The 25,589-nt window shown below is 33.4% G+C and overlaps 1 protein-coding gene across 5 annotated transcripts in view; it reads left to right on the top strand.

The window, feature by feature from the left end:
• Positions 1 to 25,589, top strand: part of AXDND1 (axonemal dynein light chain domain containing 1) — a 119,461-nt gene that overhangs the window by 63,775 nt on the left and 30,097 nt on the right. For all 5 annotated transcript variants that reach the window (XM_045547251.1, XM_045547252.1, XM_045547254.1 and 2 more), the window contains 4 exons: positions 2,465 to 2,666; positions 12,585 to 12,678; positions 17,918 to 18,117; positions 18,946 to 19,042. In XM_045547251.1, the coding sequence (XP_045403207.1) occupies positions 2,465 to 2,666; positions 12,585 to 12,678; positions 17,918 to 18,117; positions 18,946 to 19,042 (593 nt within the window). The remainder of the gene's footprint in view (positions 1 to 2,464; positions 2,667 to 12,584; positions 12,679 to 17,917; positions 18,118 to 18,945; positions 19,043 to 25,589) is intronic.

Raw genomic sequence — 25,589 nt, 5'->3', positions numbered from 1 at the left:
TGGTTATCTATTTATATTTTAAAATGAGGCAATAAGAATCTACCTGGAAGTACACTGATGTACTCTTATCTTTTCCCTTTCTATGTCTTTCTCACTTTCTATATTCCTCTGTTCCTGTCTCTGTCAGTTTCTCTCTCTCTCTCTCTGTCTCTCTCTCTCTCACACACACACATGTGTGGTTTGTAGATTAGTGGTCTTTGCTTTAGGATAGTTGGGTTATGGTGGGCAAAATAAATGCTACAATTTGGAGTTCTTTGATGTAGATATGTCTCATTTTAAAAAGAGAAGTCTGTGTGTGTGTGTGTGTGTGTGTGTGTGTGTGTGTGTGTGTAGCATAAATGACTAGCTGTCAAACATTACTAGTGAGAATGTTGGGATGGGTGGATGATCAATTATTTAATCTATAGATTTTCAGTTAGTTACCCTGGTTTTAGCTCCATGTCTCATTCCCACTCCCTGTTGTACTTGATTTCTCTAAATCAGGAGCCTCTTCCTGATATTTTAGGGAAGTTTAACTACTTCCTTGTTAACTTTTAAAATTCTCTTCTTTAAATTTGCCCCTCTCCCATTATGTTTAACATTGTCAGTTTGCATTTTAAAATTCTTTATTATATTGATAGACTCTAAGAGAGAAAGGAGATTTTTTCAAAAGTGGTTAGTCTATTCTCATTAATCAGAAGCCAGTAATTATTTTAAAATTCTATTTTTATAGATAATACAGTGAACATATGTAGTGTAAATCAGATTGTGTACTCTGGCCCAAGCAGCTGTCTCCCAAATGCATGTTAATGGTCTCAAAGGGGGACTGGGTAAGAAAACAAAATCTACTTTTACTAATAGAAAAAAAAATGCAGAAAAGTATTCTGAGGAAGAACCAGTGCTATCATCTGTATATACCAAATACAGCCACATTATTATTTTTAGTTTTCTTTATTAGCCTAATTGTTAGAGGTACACTTCCCTACCTGATCTACCTGCTCCAACTATTAGTCATCCTTTAAAATCCTGTATGGTCATCACCTCTGTAAAGTTTCTTTAATAGCCCTTTGACAGAATTACTTGCTCCTTCCTCTCAACTCCTTTTGTACCTCTTCAGATACTTTAATTTTTGTCCATATTTTTCTGTCTTATAGCCTCATATCTATATATAGTGACAGAAAGTAGTTTAGTGTTTGCCAGGGCTGGAGTGAAAAGCAATGGGCAGTGACCATGAATGAGTACAGAGTTCCTTTTGGGGATGATGAAAATATTCTGGAATTAAATAGTAGTGATGTTGCACAGTTCTGCAAATATACAAAAACATTGCGTTATACACTTTAAAAGGATGAAGTTCATGATATCTGAATGGCACCTCAATAAATCTGTTAATCTTTTCTGTTACAGTGAAGCCAAACTTACTATCATCTGAAAGTAGTGCTGATTGAAAATATTTGGGGAAAAGATAATAAAAAAATGACAACAAAAATAATACAAATAAAAAACCACAATACAACAGCTATTTACATAGCATTTACATTGAATTAGGTATTATAAGAAATCTAGAGATGATTTAAAGTATACAGGAGGATATGCATAGGTTATATGTAATTACTATGTCATTTTATATAAGGGACTTGAGCATCTGTGGATTTTGGTATCGACAGGGGTCCTGAAACCAACCCTTCCTGGATACTGAGAGATATCTGTATATAGTGGGCAGAGAAAAATAAGGTAGCAAATAGAAGTCAAAATGATGAATGATGGTAAAATTAACATATCATTCTGAATATTTCTAAAAGATCAAAATTATCTGATGAAGGCAATGAACATATTTCAATCAAGGATAGGAAAAACATTTTGCTTTTTAATTATTTCTCTTTATTAAACTCTGAGATAGGAGCATTTTCATTTCTTATTTTGCAAATGAAATACGACAAAAAGAAGGTATTTTACCATGATCTCCTGGTGATTCAGTTCACTGGGTCCACATTAGGGTCCAAACTCAATCTTTTTCCAGACCAAAAACTACAAACTTCACGAAAACCTGATCAATGACCTTAATGATGACTCAAGACCTATGATGATCTATTTTCATTTCTGTTATTAAGTATCCCATAATCATGAAAAAGCTGTTTATCATCATTGTCCTCTTAACAGAATAACTTAATTAATGCCTATTACAGAAGACTGTAGTTGAATGTTTCGGGTTTAATGCATTTGATTATCAGCTGAGAAGACAAGACATATAAAATATAAATTTTCATTGAATAAATTGTCCATTAGTCTTAAAAGCATGAATTACACAGTGTTTATTCACTAAACATTTATTTAGGAACTGCTCTCTGTAAGGTTTTCTGCTTGGCAGGCTATAGGATAATAAAAAGTTGAAAAAAGGTATATGCCTTTGCCCAGTAGGATTTTATGGTGTTGAAGTAGTAATCTTGAAGTAGTAATCTAAAAGTTAATGCTTTTCTCACTTTTCTAGGTATCTCTAAAATTCTTCTGTATTTGATTAGTTCTCTCGAATTCTGTACTTTCAAGTTGGAAACCCTTCTGGATTTTCCTCAGATGGCTCTCGAAGAATGGGAGGGAGTTAATGAAAAAATTAATGAAATGAAATCAAAGTTGGACTCATCGTTAAACATTATTGGTACTGTGCCACAGTACTTAGACATGGATTCTGGCTTGTAAGTTTCCATAGGTTTTTTTTTTTTCCTTTTGAGAGAATTTTTTAAAGCTTTATTGCAATATAATTCACATATGATACAATTTGCCCTTTTAAAGTACACAATTAAGTAGCTTTCATTATATTTATAGGTATAAACAACCATTACCAGTCAATTTTAGAATATTTTATCACTTCAGCAAGAAGCCTCATATTCTTTAGCTATCACTCTGCCATCCTTCATCCTCTTCCACCACCCTGCCCCAAGCCCTAAGCAACCACAAATCTTTCTATCTCTGTTGATTTCCCTGTTCTGGACATTTTTTTTGAAAGGAATCATATACCATATGGTCTTTTGTGACTAGCTTCTTTCATTTAGCATAATATTTTCAAGATTCATCCGTGTTGTGGCATGTTTCATCAGTATTTCATTCATTTTTATGACTGTATAGTATTCTATGTATAGATATACCACATTTTATTTATCCATTTGTCCATGGCTGGACATTTGGATTATTTCCTTCTCTTGGCATTCATAAGTAATTGGGCTATAAACATTCATGTACAAGCTTTGTGGACAGAGATAGGTTTTCATTTCTCTTGGGTATATACCTGGGAATAGAATTGCTGTGTCATATGGCAATTCTATCTTTAGCAATTTGAGGAACTGCTAGACTGTTTTCCAAAGTGCTTTTGGAAGACATACACCATTTTATATTCATACCAGCAGTCTATGAGGGTTCTGAATTCTCCACATATTCGCCACTACTTGTTATTTGACTTTTTGTTTTGTTTGTTTTGTTTTGAGACAGGGACCCGCTCTGTCTCCCAGGTTAGAATGCAGTGCCATCACAGCTCACTGCAGCCTTGAACTCCTGGGCTCAAGTGATCCTCCCACCTCAGCCTTCCAAGTATAATAACTAGGACTACAAGCATGCACCACCATGTCAGGCTAATTTTTTTTTTTTATTTTTTGAAGAGATGGACTCTGGCTATGTTGCCCAGACTGGTCTTGAACTACTGGTCTCAAGTGATCACGCCTTGGCCTCCCAAAGTACTGGGATTACAGGCTTCAGCTATTTTCCATGGCCTGTCATCTGACTTTTTGTTTCTAACTATACTAGTGATGTGAAGTAGGTATTTTGGTTGTGGTTTTGATTTACATCTCCCTAATGACTAATGATGTCAAGCCTTGTTTCATGTGCTTATTGGGTATTTATTTATTTTCTTTAGGAGAATATCTATTCAGATCCTTTGCCCTTTTTTTTTTTTTTTTTTAGACAGTCTTGCTCTGCTGCCTGGGCTAGGGTGCCGTGGTGTCAGCCTAGTTCACAGCAACCTCAAACTCCTGGGCTCAAGCGATCCTCCTGCCTCAGCCTCCCGAGTAGCTGGGACTATAGGCATGTGCCACCACACCTGGGTAACTTTTTCTATTTTATTAATAGTTGCTCAGATAAATTTTTTCTATTTTTAGTAGAAACAGGATCTCGGTCTTGCTGAGGCTAGTCTTGAACTCCTGACCTCAAGCGATCCTCCTGCCTGGGCCTCTCAGAGTGCTAGGATTACAGGCATGAGCCACCATGCCTGGTTGTGAGTGTTCTCTATATATTCTGCATATAAGTCCCTTTTCAGATATATGAATTGAAAATATTTTCTCCCATTCTATTGGTTGTATTTTCACTTCCTTGATGGTGTTGTCTAAATGATCATAAGTTAATTTTTATGAAATCCAACTATTCTTTTGTTGTTGCTGTTGTTGTTGCTTATGCTTTTGGTATCATATCTAAGGAATGACAAGGAATCCTTCGCCAAATCCAAGGTCATGAAGATTTACTCCTATGTTTTCTTCTAACAGTTGCATAGAATTTGCTCTTATATTAAGGTCTCTGATCCATTTTAGTTAATTTTTGTATATGGTATGAGGTAAGGGTCCAACTTCATTCTTTTACGTGTGGATATCCAGTTGTACCAGCACCATTTGTTGAAAAGGCTATTTTTTCTCAATTTAATAGTATTAGCACCTTTGATGAAAATCAGTTGGCCGTACACATGGATTGATTTATGAACTATCAATTCTATCACATTGGTCTATATGTCTAACCTTGTGCTACTACCACTCTGGCACAATGTCTTGATAGCGCTTGCTTTGTGGTAGGTTTTGGAATTAGGAAATGTGAGTCTTACTGCTTGACTCTTTTGTTTCAGGATTGTTTTGGCTCTTCTGGATACCTTGCAATTACATATAAATTTTAGAATGAGCTTTTGTCAATTTTTACAAAGACCTCAACTGGGATTCTGAAAATATTTTGTTGAATCTGTACATCAGAATGGAATTATTGCCATCTTGAAAATGTTAAGTCTTCGGATACCTGAACATGGGATATTTTTTCAATTATTTGGATCTTCTTTAATTTGTTTCCATATTGTTTTGTAGTTTTCTGAGTTTAAGTTGTATTTTTTTTTTTTTTTTTTTGAGACAGAGTCTCGCTCTGTTGCCTGGCTAGAGTGAGTGCCGTGGCATCAGCCTAGCTCACGGCAACCTCAAACTCCTGGGCTTAAGTGATCCTACTGCCTCAGCCTCCCGAGTAGCTGGGACTACAGGCATGCACCACCATGCCCGGCTAATTTTTTCTATATATAGTTTTAGTTGGCCAGATAATTTCTTTCTATTTTTAGTAAAGACGGGGGTCTGGCTCTTGCTCAGGCTGGTCTTGAACTCCTGAGCTCAAACAATCCGCCCGCCTCGGCCTCCCAGAGTGCTAGGATTACAGGCGTGAGCCACCGCGCCCAGCCTTTGTATATTTCTTTTGTTAAATTTATTCGTATGTATTTTGTTTTTTGATGTTATTGCAAATTGGATTTTTTTAAGATATTATTTCAGATTGTTCGTTGCCTGTATGTAGGAATACAATTGATTTTTGTATATTGCTCTTGTATCCTGAAACCTTTTGAACTCATTTATTAGTTGCAATAATATTTTAAAGGATTCCTTAGTATTTTTTATACACAAGATCATGTTACCTGTGAGTAGAAGCACTTTTTAAAAAATCTGGATGCTTCGATTTCTTTCTCTTGCCTGATCGCCCTGGCTGTAACCTCAATATAATAATAAATAGGTGGTGTGAGAATGGACATTTTTGATTTGTTCCTATAATTAGGGGGAAAGCATCCAGACTTTCACCATTAAGTATGAAGTTAGCTGTGAGTTTTTCACAGATGCCTTTTATCAGATTTAGGAAGTTTTCTTCTATTCCTAGTTTATTGAATGCTTTTACATGAAAAGGTGTTGGATTTTGTCAAATGTTTTTTCCAATTTAGCGAGATGATCATGTGATTTTTATTTTTTATTCTATTCCTATGTTGTATTACATTAATTTTTTTGGACATTAAATTAACCTTGCTTGCCTATGGTAAATCCCACTTGGTCATGGTGTATAATACTTTTTATAGGTTGCAAGATTCTGTTTGCTAGTATTTTGTATTTTTTGAGACAGACTCTTGGTCTGTTTCCCAGGCTACAGTGCCATGGTGTCAGCCTAGCTCACAGCAACCTCAAACTCTTGAGTTCAAGCAATCCTTCTGCCTCAGCTTCCCCAGTAGCTGGGACCATAGGCATGCACTACCATGCCTGGCTAATTTTATACATATATTTTAGTTGTCCAGCTAATTTCTTTCTATTTTTAGTAGAGATGTGGTCTTGCTCTTGCTCAGGCTGGTCTTGAACTCCTGACCTCAAGTGATCCTCCCGTCTTGGCCTCCCAGAGTGCTAGGATTGGAGGTGTGAGCCACAGTGCCCAGGCTGTTTGCTAGTATTTTGTGGAGGATTTTTATATCCATATTCACAAGAGACATTAGTCTGTTTTCTTTTCCTGTGATGTCTTTGTCTGGTGTTGTATCAGGATAATGCTGATCTCATGAAATGAGTTTGGAAGTGTTCTCTCCTTTATTTTTTGGAGGACTTTGTGAAGAATTAATGTTAATTCATCTTTGGCTCTTTGGTAGGATTCTGCAGTGAAGCCATCTGTGGGTAGATTTTTGATTACTGATTCAATCTCTTTACTTGTTATAGGTCTATTCATATTGTCTATTTCTTCTTGAGTTAGTTTTGGTTTTTTGTAGCCCAGGAATTTGACAATTTCGTCTATGTTGTCTAATTTGTTGGCACAATTGTTCATAGTATTCCCTTATAATCCTTTTTATTTCTGAAAGGTCAGTACTAGTGTCCCCTTCTCTCATTTCCTATTCTAGTAATTTGAGCCTGCTCTCCATTTTCCTTGATCAATCTAGCTAAATATTTATTATTAATAATATTGTTGATCTTTTCAAAGAACCATCTTTTGATTTCATTGATTTTCTCTAGTGTTTTTCTATTCTTTATCATATTAATTTCCATTCTAGTCATCATTATTTCCTTTTTTATGCTTTCTTTAGATTTAGTTTATTCTACTTTTACATTGCCTTAAGGTGGACTGTTAGGTTATTGATTTGAGATCTTTCTCCTTTCTTAATGTAGGTTTTATAGCTATAAATTTTCTTCTAAGGACTGCTTTACCTGCATCCTACAAATTTTGACATATTGTATTTTTATTTTAATTAATCTCAAAGTATTTTATTTCTCTTTTGATTTCTTAATTGACCTATTTGTTATTTAGAAGTATGTTATTTAATTTTCACATATTTGTGAATTTCCCAATTTTTTCCAGTTATTTATTTCAATTTTATTCCATTCCATTGTGGTGTGTGTATATAGTTTACATTATTGTAGCCTTTAAAATTATTGAGGTTTGTTTTATGGCCTAGCATCTTGTCTGTCCTGGAGAATTTTCCATGTATACTTGAGAAGAATGTATTAATATATTCTGTCATTATTGGAGGGAGAATTCTATAAATGTCTATTTAATATAGTTTATAGTATTGTTCAAGTCTTCTGTTTCCTTGTTGATCATCTGTCTAGTGGTTCTATTCATTATTGATAGTGGAATATTGAAGTCTCCAACTATTATTATTTGTCTCTTTCTGTCTTCGTTTCTCTCAGTATTTGCTTCATGTATTTTAGTTCTCTGTTATTAGGCGCACATATGTTTATACCTGTTATATTTTCTTGATGGATTGCCCCTTTTAGCATTATAAAACTTCCTTCCTTACACCTAGTAACATTATTTTTTTAATTTCAGAGTATTACAGGGGTACAAACACTTTCATTACATAAATTGCCTTTGCATCACCCAAGTCAGAGCTACAAGCATGCCCATCCCCCAGACAGCATGCACTGCATCTATTAGGTGTGGATTTACCCATCCCCTTCTCTCCACTTCCACCTGCCCTACACCGATGAATGTTACTTCTCATATGTGCACGTTACTGTTGATTGATTAGTACCAATTTAATGGCGAGTACATGTGGTGTTTGTTTTTCCCTTCTTGTGATAACTTCACTTAGAAGAATGGGATCCAGCTCCATCGAGGATAATATTAATACAAGAGGTAGTTCACCATTTTTTTATGGTTGAGTAGTACTCCATGGTATACCTATACCACATTTTATTAATCCACTTGTGTATTGATGGCCACTTGCGTTGTTTCCACATCTTTGCAATTGCGAATTGTGATGCTATAAATATTCTAGTGTAGATGTCTTTTTGATAGAATGTCTTTTTTTCCTTTGGGTAGATACCCGGTAGTGGGATTGCTGCATCAAATGATAGTTCTTCTTTTAGTTCTTTTAGGTTTCTCCATATTACTTTCCACAGAGGTTGTACTAGCTTGCAGTCCCAACGGCAGTGTATGAGTGTTCCTATCTCTCCGCATCCATGCTAACATTTATTGTTTCGGGACTTTTTGATAAAGACCATTCTCTCTGGAGATAAGTGATATATCATTGTGGTTTTGATTTGCATTTCCCTGATGATTAGAGATGTTGAGCATTTTTTCATATGTGTGTTGGCCATTCATCTATCTTCTTTTGAAAAGTTTCTGCTCATGTCCTTTGCCCACTTTTTAATGGGGTTGTTTGAGTTTTTTTCTTGCTTATCTTCCTGAATTCTATATAGATTCTAGTTATCAGCCCTTTATCAGATATGGAAATATTTTCTCCCATTCTATAGGTTGTCTATTTGCTCTAATGATAGTTTACTTGGGTGTGCAGAGCTTTTTAATTTGATCAGGGTCCATTTGTTTATTTTTATTGTTGCTGAGATTGATTTTGAGGTTTTCATTTTTTTGTTTTAAAATCTATTTTATCTGATACCAGTACAGCCACACCAGCTTTGTTCTGGTTGCTGTTTATATATAATTTTCCATATTTTACTTTCAATCTATTTGTATCTTTGAATCTAAAGTGTGTCTCCTGTAGAGAGTATACAGTTGATTCATGTTTTAAATACAGTCTCACAATCTCTGCCTTTTTATTGGTTTATTTAATCCATTCACATTTGATGTTATTATTGATATAGTTGGATTTACATCTGTCATCTTACTGTTTGTTTTCTATGTTTAATTTCTCTTTTTTTTGTTCCTCTATTTTCCTTTTACTGTTTTTATTTGCATTAAGTGAATATTTCCTAGTGTAGCATTGATTTCTTTACTGATTTTTCACTACAATTTTAAAGTTTTTTTTTTAGTGGTTGCTCCAGAGTTTATCATAAACCTTTTATAAGAATGAGCTTCAGATTTGTGCTAGCTTATCTCCAGTGATATATAGAAATGTTACTCCCACATAGTCTTGTTCTGTTTTCTACCTTTTGTGTTATTATTATTATATATTATTAATAAGTGTCTTAATATTACAAACACAAAAGTACATTGTTATAATTATTAATTTACCATGTGTCATCATTTCTATATCCTGTTAGGAGTTTGCTCCCATCTGCCTTCTCTGTGCTACTTTGCCAAAAACATTAGACACATATTACATTTTTATGTTATAGGTCTAACTATACATTATAGTACATTATTTTATACAATTTTTTCTTAAGTCAGTTAATAAATAGAAAAATATGCATTTATATTATCTTTTAAAATTATATAATTATCTTTACATATGCTCCTTGTTTTTTCATGTAGATTATAATTCCCATTGCTTTCAGCCTGAAGAACTTCTTGTAGTATTTCTTGTAAAAAAAGTCTGTTAACAACAAATTTTTCAGTTTTTGTTTATCTTGGGAAGTCTTTACTTCACCTTTATTTTTGGAAGATATCTTTGCTGGATATAGGATTCTTGATTGACGGTTGCTACTTTAAGCAGTAAGAATATGTTATCTCACTGCCTTTTTGCCTCTATCATTTATTCTGAGAAGTCAGTTCTTAATCCTACTGGAGTTTCCTTGTAGGTTATATGTTGTTTTCCTGTTGCTGCTTTCAAGATTTTCTCCTTATTTTGATTTCTGGCATTTTAACTCTGATGTATCTGTTTGTGGATCTCTTTGTGTTTATCCTTCTTGGAGATTTTTAAGCTTCCTGAGTGTTAGTTGTTATTTTTCAATAAATTTGAAGAGTTTTCATCCATTGCTTCTTTTAATATTTTTTTCTGCTCCTTTACCTTTTTTCTACTTCCAGTGCTCCCTTTATGTGTTCTTGGTTTGCTGAATATTATCCCACATTTCTCTGAGGTCATATTCATTTTTCTGCATTGTTTTTTCTCTTTGTTCTTTGGCTGATATAATCTCCATCATATTATCTTCAATTATTCTTTCTTCTGCCGGTTCAAATTTACTGTTGAGCCCTGCTAATGATTTTTAAAAATTTCACTTATTGTACTTTTTCACTCTAGAATTTACATTTGTTTCTTTTTTCCAGTCTATGTTTCTATATTTATATTCTCTATTTTCTGCAACATTGTTATCATACCTTCCTTCACTTCTCTAATTATGGTTTCCTTTAGTTCTGTGAACATGTTTATCATGGCTACTTTGAAGTCTATTTTTGAAAAATCAAATGTCTGGTCACTCTAACAGGCAGTTTCTATTGCCTGCTTTTTTCTGATGTATATGTCATACTTTCTTGTTTGTTTGCACACCTTATAAGCTTTTGTTGGAGATTGAACATATTAGATCATGTACTGTTACTGCCCCCCTCTTCCTCCTATTAAGCCTCTGATGTGTTCTTAGGGAGCTGCAGCTTTGGGTATGCCCACAGTCACTCTGCAATGACAGTGTTTTGTCAAGGCTCTCTTCCTCTTTTTCTCTGTCACGCCCAGCTATTAAACTCCACTAATTTCTGTTTGATTGCTCTATTGTTTTCAGTAATTCTCTGGGACATATGTTGCTCTGCAAACCAATTTCATATAATTCTGGCTCCTTGGAAAGAATAGTTCCTGAGATTAGTGTTTGAAATTTTCTGATTCCAAGTGACCTCCTCCCAGCTGTCTTGTTCCCTGGTTCTTTCCTGCAAACTATTAAATAGTTTACCTATAGTTTAGGAGCTGTTTTCTTGGCTTCTCCCTCCAGGCAAAATCTCTGAGGTAAGACTCTGGAGGCTGGGTGTAGGAACAATGGAAACCTTCTCTATGAGTGACACTCACATTATAGGAACTGAGCACTTTTTATAGGGGAGAGTAGCAGCCTGAGGTCCTCTTGGGTTGTCTCTCCTGGAGTGGAACTACTCCCTCACAAACCCAAGAAATCAGGCCCCAGTATTCTCAGCATGCTATGCTTAAGGTAGAGTCTCCATTCTATGATGTAAGTATGGGCTGGGTGGAGGAAGGGAACCCCTACTTCTCAACCGCATTTGCCTAGTACCTAGACCAAGTAACAGATAGCTGGGGACAGGATAAGAAACCCTGATGTCCTCTTTCCTCTGGGATGAATGTTATCTGGGAGCTGGAGGGATAGGGAGCCCTATGTTCTTGGATGCAGCATTCTGGAGTGGAGTTTCTGCCTCAGTAAGCTGAAGCAGAGAGGGAGAAGGCTTGTTTTAAATACCATAGATTCTTGCCTTTCTTACTGAATCTTCAAAGATTTTCTTCAGTAGATGTTTCTGCCATTTTTGTTTATCTTTAGCGCCATTTCCAGAGGCTTTAAATGGTTTATTAAAAAATAATTTTTACCATTTTCACTGGGGAATTGGCCAGCCTTGCTTCTCACGCTGCTCACACAGTTATGCTGGAAGTCAATCATCAAGAGAATTTTAAAATTTCATTCTTATTATGTGAGAAGACCCTACTGGTCTAGAAGTGAATATAAAGGGCGTTAGGTTTTTACAGTAGAGAGCTAATGTTGCAGGTAAGATCTACTTTGTCCAAAGTGCATAATCCCAGTTGCTACCTACCTGGGCGTTAGGAAAGCTATGTCAGTGACTAAGCCAGCATACCAGATAATTCAGGGCTTTTACTCACCTTTTCCTGAGTTCTCAAGAAATTGTCACACCTAATTTTACTATGACTGGCCAAATGAAACTCTTTCTCTTAACTGATAATTACTTTTATACTCTAAGCCAGTGATCCCCAACCTTTTTGGCACAGGGACCAGTTTCACGGAAGACAATTTTTCCATGGACTGGGGGTCGGGGGGATGGTTTTGGGATGATTCAAGCACATTACATATATTGTGCAGTCAAACCTCTCTGCTAATGATAATCTGTATTTGCAGCCACTCCCCAGCACTAGCATCACTGCGTCAGCTCCACCTCAGATCATCAGGCATTAGATTCTCATCAGGAGCTGCAACCTAGGTCCCATGCATGCTCAGTTTACAGTGGGGTTCAAGTTCCTATGAGAATCTAATGCTGCTGATGATCTGACAGGAGCCGAGCTCATGCGGTGATGTGAGTGATGGGGAGCAGCTGTAAATACAGATGAAGCTTCACTCACCTGCCCGCTGTTCACCTTCTGCTGTGTGGCCCGGTTCCTAAAAGGCCACAGATCGGTAGTGGTCTGTGGACCAGGGTTTGGGGACCACAGCTCTAAGCAAATTATTTATCTTTATTTTACTTGATGTTTCCTTCAGGGGACTCCAAGAAAATATATTTAACATGATGCAACAATGGCTTTTGAAGATAGGCAATGAAATTAACAATGGTAACGTTGAACTTCAGCGCCACGTATGTACTTATAAGGATTTGTGAGGTTATATTTTGCTTTGTCTGGGAGTTTTCTTCAAGAAAAAACCAGGACCTCCCTATCCAATTGAGGCAGGAGGGGAAGGGCAAAATGGAAGCTTATATAATAATTTCTCAGGTGATTTTCAGTGGATTTTTAAGTGCAGAAAGTTCTTGCCTCTGGAATGGTGTTTTTGAGATGATCAGTAGTTAGTTTTTGAGTTCTGATTATTATCTTTACTCTTTACTTAGTATGCTGAAATTTTTTCCTTGATGAAGTTAATCTGGGATGTGACCATTTTAATGATTTATGTCAGATTATGTTTCTTCCATCCTTTCAGCCAATAAGGGCAGAAACATGTTACTAACAGGAAAGAGAAGATGCCACAATACTATTGGTCTGTAATTACCAGAACAAATAGAATTATTCCACAATTCTGAAGAGCTGAACCTGTGGACTTCTTAACTAGCACAACATGAAATAATTTCCAAAGGATGTCTTAGTTTACTTCATTTATTCCCACTTCCTATTCTTGTTTATAATCTAAATTTACACAGGAATCTTAGTATAAGTAAACTTCACATGCAAATATTTTATCTTACAAAATTGATAACATGAATTTGATTCATTTTAATATTTCTTAAATTAGAAATTTGAAAGGCAGAGACATCATGTTATATGGGAACACTACTGATGAAACATTATATTATATTACAGTTCTATTAGCATATTATAAACCTACAGTTACCAAGAGTTGAGAAGTAATTATGTTAAGGCTGGAAGTATAGATCCAGGGGATCCCCAAGCTTGGGAGAAATTCTTATGACAACCAATATGAAGAAGAAAAAGGATAGAAGAATACCTGTCACATAGTGGGACTCAATAGATATTTGTTGAATGAAGTTAGGAAGAACATTCCAGCATTGTTGGTGTCTCATACCTCTTCTTTGGCAAAATACCATCAGGAAGTTATCTCCATGGAATCATATACTTAATTTTTGGTATACTAGAATTCAATTTTTATGATAAGATTATTTAGAAAGTACCTTTATATATGTCTATTTTAATACTGAATTATTATGGTATAATGAATCTGTGTAGAAAGCTTGCAAGATTGTAAACTCTTAGAGGAACTATGTGTATCCATATATACTGGTATAAGTATTTAAAAATGGAAAAGTTTGTCTTTTTCTCATCTACCATTTATTTTCCTTTCTGATCCATTTTCTTACCTCCAGTTATTGTTTTTCTTTTGTCCCCTTACTCATTTGTACTGCATGGCTGTATAAAACAGCAGTCTCTAAACATTGTTGATCCAAGTACCACTATCCCCAAAAAATCTTTGAGCAAGTCATTTCTAGCTTACTATTTATAATTTACGTGCAAGAATTACTCTATTGACATGTTTTGTACATTATAAAACACATACAAAATGTCAAACAATAAAATAAACAGTATTTTAAAATAATTTTTAGTAATGGTTCAAAAAACTAATGTGATTGAACAAGTTTCATAATTTTTATAATCACAGGTTAATACTTAGTGATAAAGCTATTCGAAGATCTGCTTCTAAGTTCTGTTTAATACTTGTTTTTAATGACTGTCATAGCTGTCATTGAAATCCATGTCACAAAGAAATATGAATCCAAATTGAAGAAGTGCATCATTGGCTGTATTTATTGAGTGATAATACTCATTCTTCAATTCTATCAGTCAATTATGCAAAGGTTTTTTTAATTGATGAGTAAAATTGCCTATATATCATAATATCAATCAGTTGTTCTTACAAACATTAGACAGTAGAGCATTTCTGTATTTTAACAAAGTATTTTCAGACCATTGAAACACTTTATTTGTAAGATTTTAAAACAGTTTGGAAATTTACTTCCAGATTTTTGAGTATATACATTTGAGACTTTTATTTTTTTAAAGTTTAGCATATAATCTTTATTATTTTAGGATTTTCCACCAGTCATGTCAAATTTCAGTTATGGTTTAAATATAGTGAACTTTGTATTTCAATCAAAATATTTATAGCTTCTAATTCTAGAGGAAATAGATTTGAAGTAGAAATAATATATTCATAGGAATTATATTAAAATCGTCTATATTTGAAAAACACTATCTTAGGCAATAAGAACAAATGTAACATCAATTAAATAACAGCAGTTAAACGAAAAGAAAATAAATCAAATTACTCCTAAAGAGAGAAACACAGATGTCCTGCTGTGTTTGGGGTTGTCCAGGGGTCATCGGCAAATCTGGATCAAACCTGCAGGTGACCTGGACCCCTGAGCCCTCACGGCTTACCCCTCCTCCTTCCTCAGGGACCTGATGTCCTGATCCAGGCGATTCCCTGACACTCTTGGGCCTCTGCCTAGGGCTGCATGTGGAACGGCCGGAGCCACTTGGTGAAAGCTAGAATTTAAACTCTGCTTCAGCCAATTTTTGCCTATTGTGACCATCTTCTTTTCTTTGCTAATTGAGCTGTCTCTCAGTCAACAGAGCAGCCAACCAACTTTCTTGTGCTTTTTTCCCCTCATGATTGATGGATAATCTGTCTTTGAAGGAAGGAAGTGGTTCTTTCTACCCTCTTCCAGTAGGGTCACACTTCTGACGCATATGGCTGGTTTTCATGTACTTTGGGAAGTTTCTTCTCTAAGGCGTAAACTCCCTCTTCAATTGATTATCTGCAAAGTTACCTTATGTTCTTTTTAAATTTTTTTTATTTTTTTTAATTTCGTAATATTATGGGGGTACAAACGTTTTGGTTACATAAATTACTTTTGTGCTGTTTGACTTTTAAAAGGTGAACTATGTATCATTTTCAGACACAAACTCACACCAAGATGGTAATATTTCCAACTATCCATTTTCAAAATGATCTCTCCATAGCATAAGTTTCTTTTACTCATTGTTAAACCTCACTTATATTTTGAAGGGACAAATATGCTTTTTAATTTTTTTAATATCAGCTAAAAAGTGGCTAAGTAGCCACTTGTCCCTGAAAAGATTAGTAAATTTGGAGCAAGTCTTTTCATATGTGAACTAAAAATAAAATCCTAAGCCCTCTGCTAACTGAATGGACCCTTCTTGACCAAGGGGACCCCAGAAACACCTTAAAACTGAGTTCCCAGCCATGTGGGGATGGGAAAGGTGAAGAACAATTACATGCATGTGAGATACCTTCATAAATATTCATGCCTCCTCCTATATCTTACTGAATATGTATATTTGACCACCGGCTAAATATAAAATCTTGTTTCCTTTTGTTCTGTGAAGCACATGTGCCTGGCTTGTGGCTGGGGCTCTGCTTCCCAACCTGTGGAAATGGCCACCCAACAGGCTGCTACCCTTTATGAAAAATAAAGCTCTCCTTTTTCCAAAGTATAAACCTTGTTAATTAATTTTTTAAGTTAACACATAAAAGAAAAGCACTTAATTCATCTTAAAATTCCCTTTAAGAATTTTATATCAGAATCATAGTAAATCTCTCTTTTAGTATAAAAATTATCATATTCACTTTCCATCTCATTAAAAAGAATGATTATATATCTTTGTGAAAATAAAAGATACTCTTCTGTTTACTTTGATTTTAATTTTAAATTTAAGTATGATTTTTTGCATAACCTTAATTCTTTTTTTTAAATCACCCAGACTCTTCTGAGCATGACCTTGATTCTATCATTTAAACTCTCTAATATAATTTTGAAATGAAGATAACAGCATCTATTTGTGTTTATTTCATAGGGATGGCCCAAGGATTGATTAATATTTTATTTAAGCAAAAATGAGTTATTTCAATGACAGTATAATCTAGGCCATTGCCATATGAAAGAACAGTTAGGAATTTATTTACTCTCATTGAGAAGCAGTAGGAGCATAGCTAGTGGAATGTATGGGGGAAGTATCTTTGATTTATGAAAAAGACTTGTCTTTTTCCTCAGGAAAACGTTGCCCTTTTTCCAGATATGTTAATTCAGATGTAAAATACATTAATCAACATTGCTTTAGGTCATTAACAACTTTTCCTTCCAAATTAAGAGGCAGGAAGTTTGGATGTTTTATTTTTATTCATTCATTCAACAAACATTTATTAATATTAAGCATTTACTCCCTACTGTGTATGGTATTGAAGGATAAAATGATAGCTCATTCCTTAAAAAGAGACACACAAGCTAATTGAGGATACAGATTTGCAAATGATTATAACAGAGATATGTAAAAAGTACTATCAAAACATGGGAAAGGAAACAAATTAAAGCCAATGGAAATTAAAAAGTCTTCTCAGAGTGGATAATGTTTAAGCCTAGAGAAATACTTAGGAACTGACCAAACAGAGAAAAGAAGGTAGGGCATTTGAAGAGTATGATGTGTCTGATGTTTGCATTTTATAAGTTTTCCTACATTTTATTTCTGGGACCCAGAGTCAGCAAACGCTATAATGCAGAGGTTTCCAAACTTTCTCTATTCATGGTACCCTTTGGGTTCTAGCATTTTCATACTCCTAAGCCAAAAGAAATACCTCACAGTCAAGTTTATTAAGTAAATAAGTTCAAACAACTTGCTAAATATTTAATGTCCTAACAATTTAGTAACTGTTTGGAAAAGTAATACACATATATTGAAAGAAAAATACATTTATTTTATTCTTATTTAATCAAAATAAAAATGAAATACATGTGCTTATTGGACATCGTGCAGCTTCTCTAACGGTGGAATCAGATCGAGCACTACCACCTTCATCTCTTGTTCCACGTTACCTTCACAGAGTACTTGTTTGTATCATACAACCACCATTCAAACCAGCTTCAAAAAAGATATGTCACTGAAAGTGATGTAGTACATCTAAAGTTGAAACTGTGAACTATGTTAAGTTCATTCTGTGTCCAGCAGATGTCACATATCAGTATTATTTCCCTCCATTTAAGGTCCCATGGTATCCTTGTGAGTTTGCTGTGGAGCCCTGGAATGCCTTGGCGCACAGTTTGGGAACTGCAGCTTTAATGGGTTAATACCCTTAGCCAATCTAAAGAAGGGGGAGTAGTTTAATGTGATATGGTGAGCAAAAGAAAATAAGGCCTCACTAGCTGAGTAGTGATGATTTGATTTCATTCAGAATTACAGCGTTATTGAAAGTTGGACACAGGTATGATCACTTCTATTTTTAAATTTGGTGTGGTTTTTACTGTTTGATTTATTTAAAATTCGTCATTTGTATTGTAATCATTTTTTTAACAGATGGATGAGTTGCATATATCTATGATCCAGTGGATGGTAAATTTGCTGATTGTAATGATACCTGACTTTACTGATCAAGACACTCTTCCAAAGTTAGAGGAGGAAAGTGCTGAGAAACGTGATATAGGAGTTGCACAATTAGAGCTGGATGCAATTGCACTGACAAAAAAGTTGTCCCAATACTCCAGCTATTTGAGCAGGTGAAACTCTGGTTATTTAATTGCTACTCTTTTGAAGATTAAATGTGACATAAAGCAGGGAAGAGAAAAGCAGTGAAGTAGCAGCAATAAGAGTTATTTTAAAACCTTGAAAGAAATATTAGTGTGATTTTTCAACTAACTTCAACACTATACTCAGTTAGAATATGAGATTTTGGTGTTCTCCCAGTGGCCTTAGAATTCTTTTGAAAACAGTGTTAACATTGGAAAGATGGGAATTGTATGTATATGGGATGAGAATTAGTTTAAAAAAAACCTCACTTGCTAAATAAGATGACACAACCTGTGCTTTTGCACATAGTAGGGGGGCATTTAAGAAGAAGCTTATAGTTTCCTGTATAATCACATGCAAAGCGAATGTATGCTTTTATGTGCTTCACTAAATACCAACCAAAACATCTCTTTTAAAAAATGAAAAAAACCCTTATATCTGAAAAGCTAGTAGATTCCACTGAATAAAGATGAAGTCTAAAAAATTATAATCTATTAACTAAGATGCATACTGTCACTATGATTACTTTAAATTTGGGAAGTAGCTTTTACAATCTAGATAATTTTTCCCTTCATTTCAATTTAATGTTACCAATGGTCAAGAGTGAGAGAGGTGGAGGGGAGAAACAGGGGAAGAGTGAGAAACTGATAAAGGGACACATTATTCTTCTTGGTGAGGCAGTAGCTGAATCATTATGGTAAACTTCTGCTACGTGGATTTTTGGATTTTAAACAGAAGAGGAGCCAACAATAAGCAGGTCATGCTGAGTGTGTGTATGCTTTATAAAACAATTTCAATTTTTATCATTTCTTTTGCAGTTGTTGCAAAGGGCTGGTAACAACAGTGGCTCTGAATAAAGTATTTCACTCAGAAAAAGGTGCTGCTAAGGAACTTCATGAGCTAGATAGGATGATGGTAATAATTCTGTCTTCCCCTTAATTTTGTTTTATTTGTTTTTAGCAGATTTTTGAGGTTTAATAGATATAAAACAAACTGTACATATTTAATGTATATAATTTTATAAGTTCTAAAATATGTGTATACTTATAAAAATAATCACCACAATAAAAATAGAAAACATAGCCAACCTACCCCAAATTTTCTTGTAATTCTTTGTCTCTCTCCTTTTAGCCTTCTCCTGTCCCTAGGCAATGTCTGATCTACTTTCTAATACAAAGATTATTTTTCATTTTCTTGAATTTATATAAATGAAATTATATAGAATATACTCTTATTTTGTCTGACTTCTTTGACTAAACATAATCACTTTGAGATTCACACATATTGTTACTTTTATCAAAAGTTTATGCTTTTCAGTTCTGAGGAGTATTTCATTGTAGGGATATATATATATAATTTATTTATATATTCTCTATTAATGGGCATTTAAATTGTTTCTTGTTTTTGATTATTACAAAGCTTCCCTGGATATTCACGTACACATCTTTAAATGGACAAATCCTTTCATTTCTCTTTAGTTTAATATTAGGAATAGAACGGCTGAGTCATATGGAATGTGTGTGTTTAACTTTGAAAGAAACTGGCAAACTATCTTCCAAAGTGGTTAATTGGTACAAAAATCCAGTCGGATAGAAGGAGTAAGTTCTAATATTTCAGAGTACAGTAGGGAAATTATAGTTAACTATAATTGATTGTATATTTCAAAATAGCTAGAAGAGAAGAATTGTAATGTTCCCAATACAAAGATAATTGAAGCGATGAATATCTCAATTACCCTGATTTGCTCATTACCCATTGTATACATGCATCAGAATATCACATATACCCCCCAAAATATGTACAACTATGATATGTCAATATTTAAAAAGTAGTTAAACCATTTTTACACTACTTCTAGCAGTGTATGAGAGTTCCATTTGCTTCATATCCTCACTGACACTTTGATATAGTCAGTCTTTTTAATTTTAGACTTTCTAAAAAGTGGGTATTCGTATGTCATTTTGGTTTTAACTTACACTCTTTAATGACCAATGATGTTGAACCTCTTTTTATGTGCTTATTTGTCATCCATATATCTTCTCTGGTGAAATGTCTGTTCAAATCCAAATCTTTGGCCCATTTATTATTTGTTTATTTTCTTATATTGAGTTTTGAAAGCTCTTTGTATATTCTGGATACCAAGTCTTTTATCAGATATGTGATTTTCTCTCAGTCTGTGATTTGTCTTTTCTTCTCCTAATAGTGTCTTTCAAACAGGGAAGTTCTTAATTTTGATGAAGTTCAATCTATATTTTCCCTTATGGATCTTACTTTTGGTATTATATCTAAGGAAAATTTTACATAATAACATCACAAAAGTTTTCTCCCATGTTTTCTTCTAGAAGTTTTATAGGTTTAGGTTTATAGTCAAGTCTTTGACCCACTTTGAGCTAACTTTTTTAATATATGGTGCCAAGTATGGATTGAAGTTCATTTTTTGGCATTTGGATATCCAATTGTTTTAGCACAATTTGTTGAAAAGACTGTCCTTTCTCTATTGAGATGCCTTTGCATCTTTGTCTTAGTTCATTTTGTGTTGCTGTAAAGGAATACCTGAGGCTGGGTAATTTGTAAAGAAAAGAGGTTTATTTGGCTCACAGTTCTGCAGGCTGTGCTGGAAGCATGGCATCCTCCTCTGCTTCTTGTGAGCACTTCAAGCTGCTTCCACACAGGACAGATGGCAAAGCAGAGCCAGTATGTGCAAAGATCATATTGTGAGAAAAGAAGCAAGGGGTGGGAGATGCAAGACTTTTTAAGAAATTATTATCTCTTATGGAAATGAATAGAACAAGAACTCAGTCATTACTGTAAGGATGGCACCAAACCATTCATGAGGGATCTGCCCCCATGACCCAAACATTTCCCATTAGGCCCCTCCTCCAACACTGAGGATCAAATTTCAACATGAGATTTGGAGGGGTCAAATAAACTAAACCATAGCAATTTTTATTGAAAATCTGTTGACCATATATGTGTGGGTATTATTCTGGACATTTTGTTGTGTTCTGTTGATCTATTTGTCAACATTATCACCATTACCAAACTCTCTTGATTACTGTAGTTTTGTAATAAGTTTTAAAATCAGGTAGCATAAATCCTGTACATTTGTTCTTTGTCAGGATCAAGTTATTCTAGGTCCTTTGTTTTCCATATGAATTTTATTATCAGCTTATCAATTTCTCCAAAAAAGCCCACTGTAAGTTTGATTGGGATTATATTTTATCTATTGATCAGTTTGTAGAAAATTGACAGCTTAACAATATTGAGTCTTTGGATCTGTGAACATAGCGTATATTTTTATTTATTTAATTCTTTGTTGTTTCTTTAAGCAAAGTTTTATAGTTTTCAATGTATAGGTCTTACCCATCTTTTGTCAGATTTATTCCTAAGTATTTCATATTTTGGTGCTACTTAAATGGTATTGTTTTGTAATTTCAATTTCTGATTATTCATTGCTAATATACAGAATTACGGTGAATTTTTTTAATACACTGGTCTCTTGTCCTGTGACCCTGTTAAACTCACTTATTTCTTCTAAGAGTTTTTTTTTTCCAGATTCCTTGGGATTTCTACGTACATGGTCATGTCATTTACAGATAGGAACAGTTTTATTTCTTCTTTTCCAATCTATACATTTTTTACTTTTCTTGCCTTATTGTACTAACTAGACTCTCCAGTACCAGGTTGAATAAAAGTAGTGAGAATAGACATCCTTCCCTCATTCCATCTTATGGAAAAAGTGTTTATTCTGTCATTTTAAAGTATAGTGATAGCCATAGGTTTTCCATAGATACCCTATTTCATATTGAAAGAATTCCTTTTTATTTCATGTTTGCTAAAAAAGAATTATTTTTAGTCAGGAATAGGTATTGGATTTTATCAAACTCTCTTTTTTTTGCATCTATTGAGATGGTCATGAGTTGTCTTTTTAGTCTGTCAATATGGTGAATTACATTGATTGATTTTTGAATTGAATGTTAAACCAACCTTGTATTCCTGTGGTAAACTCCACTTGATCATGATGTATTATCTTTTTTATATATTGCAAATTCAATTGGTTAAATTTTTGTTTAAATTTTTGCATTCATGTTCATGAGGGATATTGATTACATAGTTTTGTTTGTTGATATCTTTGGGTTTGATACCAGAGTAATACTGGCCTCTTAGAATGAGTTCTTACTCTTCTATTTTCTGGAATAATTTGTGTAGAATTGCATATTATTTCTTCTTTAAATGTTTGGTAGAACTCGCCCATGAAGCCATCTGGGCTTTGTGGGAAGGGTTTTAACTAACAAATTTATAGAGCTATAGGGCTATCCAGTTTCTCCAATAGTCTTAAGGAAGTTCCTTTACCAGATATAGAGCTATTATCTCTTTCTTCTTGAGTGAGCCTGGTAGCTTTTGTCTTATAAGGAATTCATAATCTCATCTAAGTTGTCTAATTTATTGGCATGGAGTTGCTCACAATATTCCCCTGTTACCCTTTTAATAATTATAGGATATCCACTCTCTTATTCCTATTATTAAAAATTTGAGTCTTTTCTCTTTTTATTTTCATTGATCTATAAAAAGATTTATCAATTTTCTTTATCTCAAAGAATGAGCTTATGGTTTTATTAATTTTTTTCTACTATTTTTCTGATTTCCATGTCCTTAATTATTTCTTTTTGCCTACTTACTCTGGATTTAATTTGCTCTTCTTTGTCTAGTTTCCTAAGGTATATCTGAGATTATTGATTTGAGACCTTTTTATCCCTCTCATATAGACATTTAGTACTACAGAATTTCTAAGTACTGCTTTAGTTGCATCTCACAGATTTTGATATGTTATATTTTCATTTTAATTCATCTAAAATATTTTTTAATTCCCCTTTTGGGTTCTTCTTTCACTCATAGGTTATTTAGAAGTATATTTAGTTTCCAAATATTTGGATATTTTCCAGAGATATTTCTGTTATTGACATACTTGGTAACACTTGATCCTTTTCAAAGTACTGAGACTTGTTTTACAACCCAGAATCTGATCTGTCTTGGCAACTATTCTATGTGTAGTTGAAAAAAATATTGTTATTTGATGGAGTGTTCTATAAATAGGGTTGATAGTCTTATTCAAGTGTCCTATATCCTTGTTGATTTTCTGCCTATTTGATCTATCAATTATTAGGAGAGGGGTATTGAAACCTTGACTATAATTGTGGTTTGCCTATTTTTTTGGAGTTCTGTTAGTTTTTGCTTCATGTATTTTGAGGCTCTGTTATTAGGTACATAAACATTAGGATAAATTGACCCTTTATCATTATGAAATGACTCTCTTTATCCCTAATAATATTTTTTCCTTGAAAACCCACTTTGCTATTAACATAGCCACTCCAGCTTTTTAAAAATTAATATTAGCATGGTATATCTTTTCCAATCTTTTATTTTTAACCTATTTTGTGTCTTTATAATGAAGTAGGTTACTTATAGGCAGCATATAGTGTGATCTTGCTTTTATATCCAATCTCAGAATCTCTTCCTTTTACATTCAGTGTGATTACTGATACATATCCATGTTGTAAGTTCTAAGACAAACATTAATAAAAGTACAAAAATAGAGTATATAACTTCTAATATATAAGGGGAAATGAATGATAAAAAAAATCCAAAAGAAGGCAGTAATGAATAAAAATAATAGAAAACATGGGAGAACAGAAAGCATAAAATAAGATGGTAGATTTATATCAGTCATTTCATTAAATTAAAGGAATTTAATACTCCAGTTAAAAGACAAAGAGTGCTAGATTAAATATAACAAAACACCATATGCTATTTATAAGTGATACATTTAAAATATGAAGATAAAGAAATATTGGGGAAAAGAGGATGGAATAAAATTACACAAGGCAAATACAAAAATTGACAAAACTGCAAGGAGAGCTAGATGAATCCATAAACACATTAGGAGATTTTTCTGCACACCGCTCAGTAATTGATAGAACAAGTAGGTAAAGGTATAGTATAGAAGATTTGAACAATGATTAAAAATAATTGACCTATTATACATATATAGAATACTATAGCCAACATCTGTAGAATGCACAATATTTTTAAGCACACCTATGCTTAAAATGACATATTATAGTATAATGTCATACCGTATAATGTAGTATTATAGTATTAAATATAATGTCATATAGTATAATATAATATAGTATAATGTAATATATAATAGTATATATGATATTATATAAAAATTGATATTATGCTATATAAAAATTAACATTATACTATAAGAAATTATAATGCAAGTCTCAACAAATTTCAAAGGACCAAAATCATAAACAGCATGTTCTCTAACCACAATGCAAAAAAGCCTAAAATCAATATCAGATAACTAGAAAATATTCTAATGTGTGTAAATTAAGAAACACACTTCTAAATAATGGATCAAAGAATAAATTGCAATGGAAGTTAGAAAATAGTTTGCATCAAATAATAACAAAAATATTACATGTCAAAACTTGAGGAATGCAAATAAAGGAGAATTTATTGGGAAATTTATAGCCTTAAATGATTATATTAGGAAAAAAAATTGATAAAGCCTCAATCTCAAGATTTCAAAAAGATAAGCAAAATAAACCACAAAATATAGAAGAGTGGACATAATAAAGATAAAAACCAAAATTTAATGAAAAGAAAAAGTCATATAAAAAGAGGTAATCATCTTAGGTATATACTGAGAGAAATAAAAACATATTTCCACATAAAAATTTGTACACAAATATTCACAGTAACATTATTCATAATAGCCCCAAAGTGGAAACAACCTAAATGTACATCAACTGCTGACCGAATAAACAAAATGTAGTATATCTATTTAATGGAACATTACTCAACAATAAAAAGAATTGCCAACACATGCAACAGCATGGAAGAACCTTGAAAACAGGCTAAGTGAAAGTCGACAGAAAGTGAAAGTCGAAAGACCACATAATGTATAATTGTATTTAATGAAATGCCCAGAATAGGCAAATCTGTAGAGACAGAAAGATTAGTGGCTGCCTAAGAGGCAGGAGAAATAGGGAATGAACAACTGCTAACAGTTACAGGCTTTCTTTTGGGGGCGATAAAAATATTCTAGGATTAGATTGTAGTGATGGTTGCACAACTTTGTGAACAACTAAATATCATTGAATTGTACACTTTAAATGAGTGAATCATATATTATGTGAATTATATTTCAAAAAGTGTTTTTAAAAACCTAGCTAAAAAAGAGATGATAAATAGAGCCAAAAATTGGTTTGTCAAAACAATAAAATTAACAAGCTTTTGGCAAAATTAATGAAGAGAAAAAAACGCAAAAAAATTATATCAGGAATGAATAACTCAGATGATGCAGATATAAGAAAGATAATAGGAAAATATTATGAAGCACTTTATCACAAAATTTGAAAATTTAGATGAAATGGATAATTAAATATAA

Source organism: Lemur catta, chromosome 3, assembly GCF_020740605.2.
Source record: "Lemur catta isolate mLemCat1 chromosome 3, mLemCat1.pri, whole genome shotgun sequence".
Classification (NCBI taxonomy): Eukaryota; Metazoa; Chordata; class Mammalia; order Primates; family Lemuridae; genus Lemur; species Lemur catta.
The sequence above is the reverse complement of the archived record's forward strand: the minus strand, read 5'-3'. Positions and strand labels throughout refer to the sequence as shown.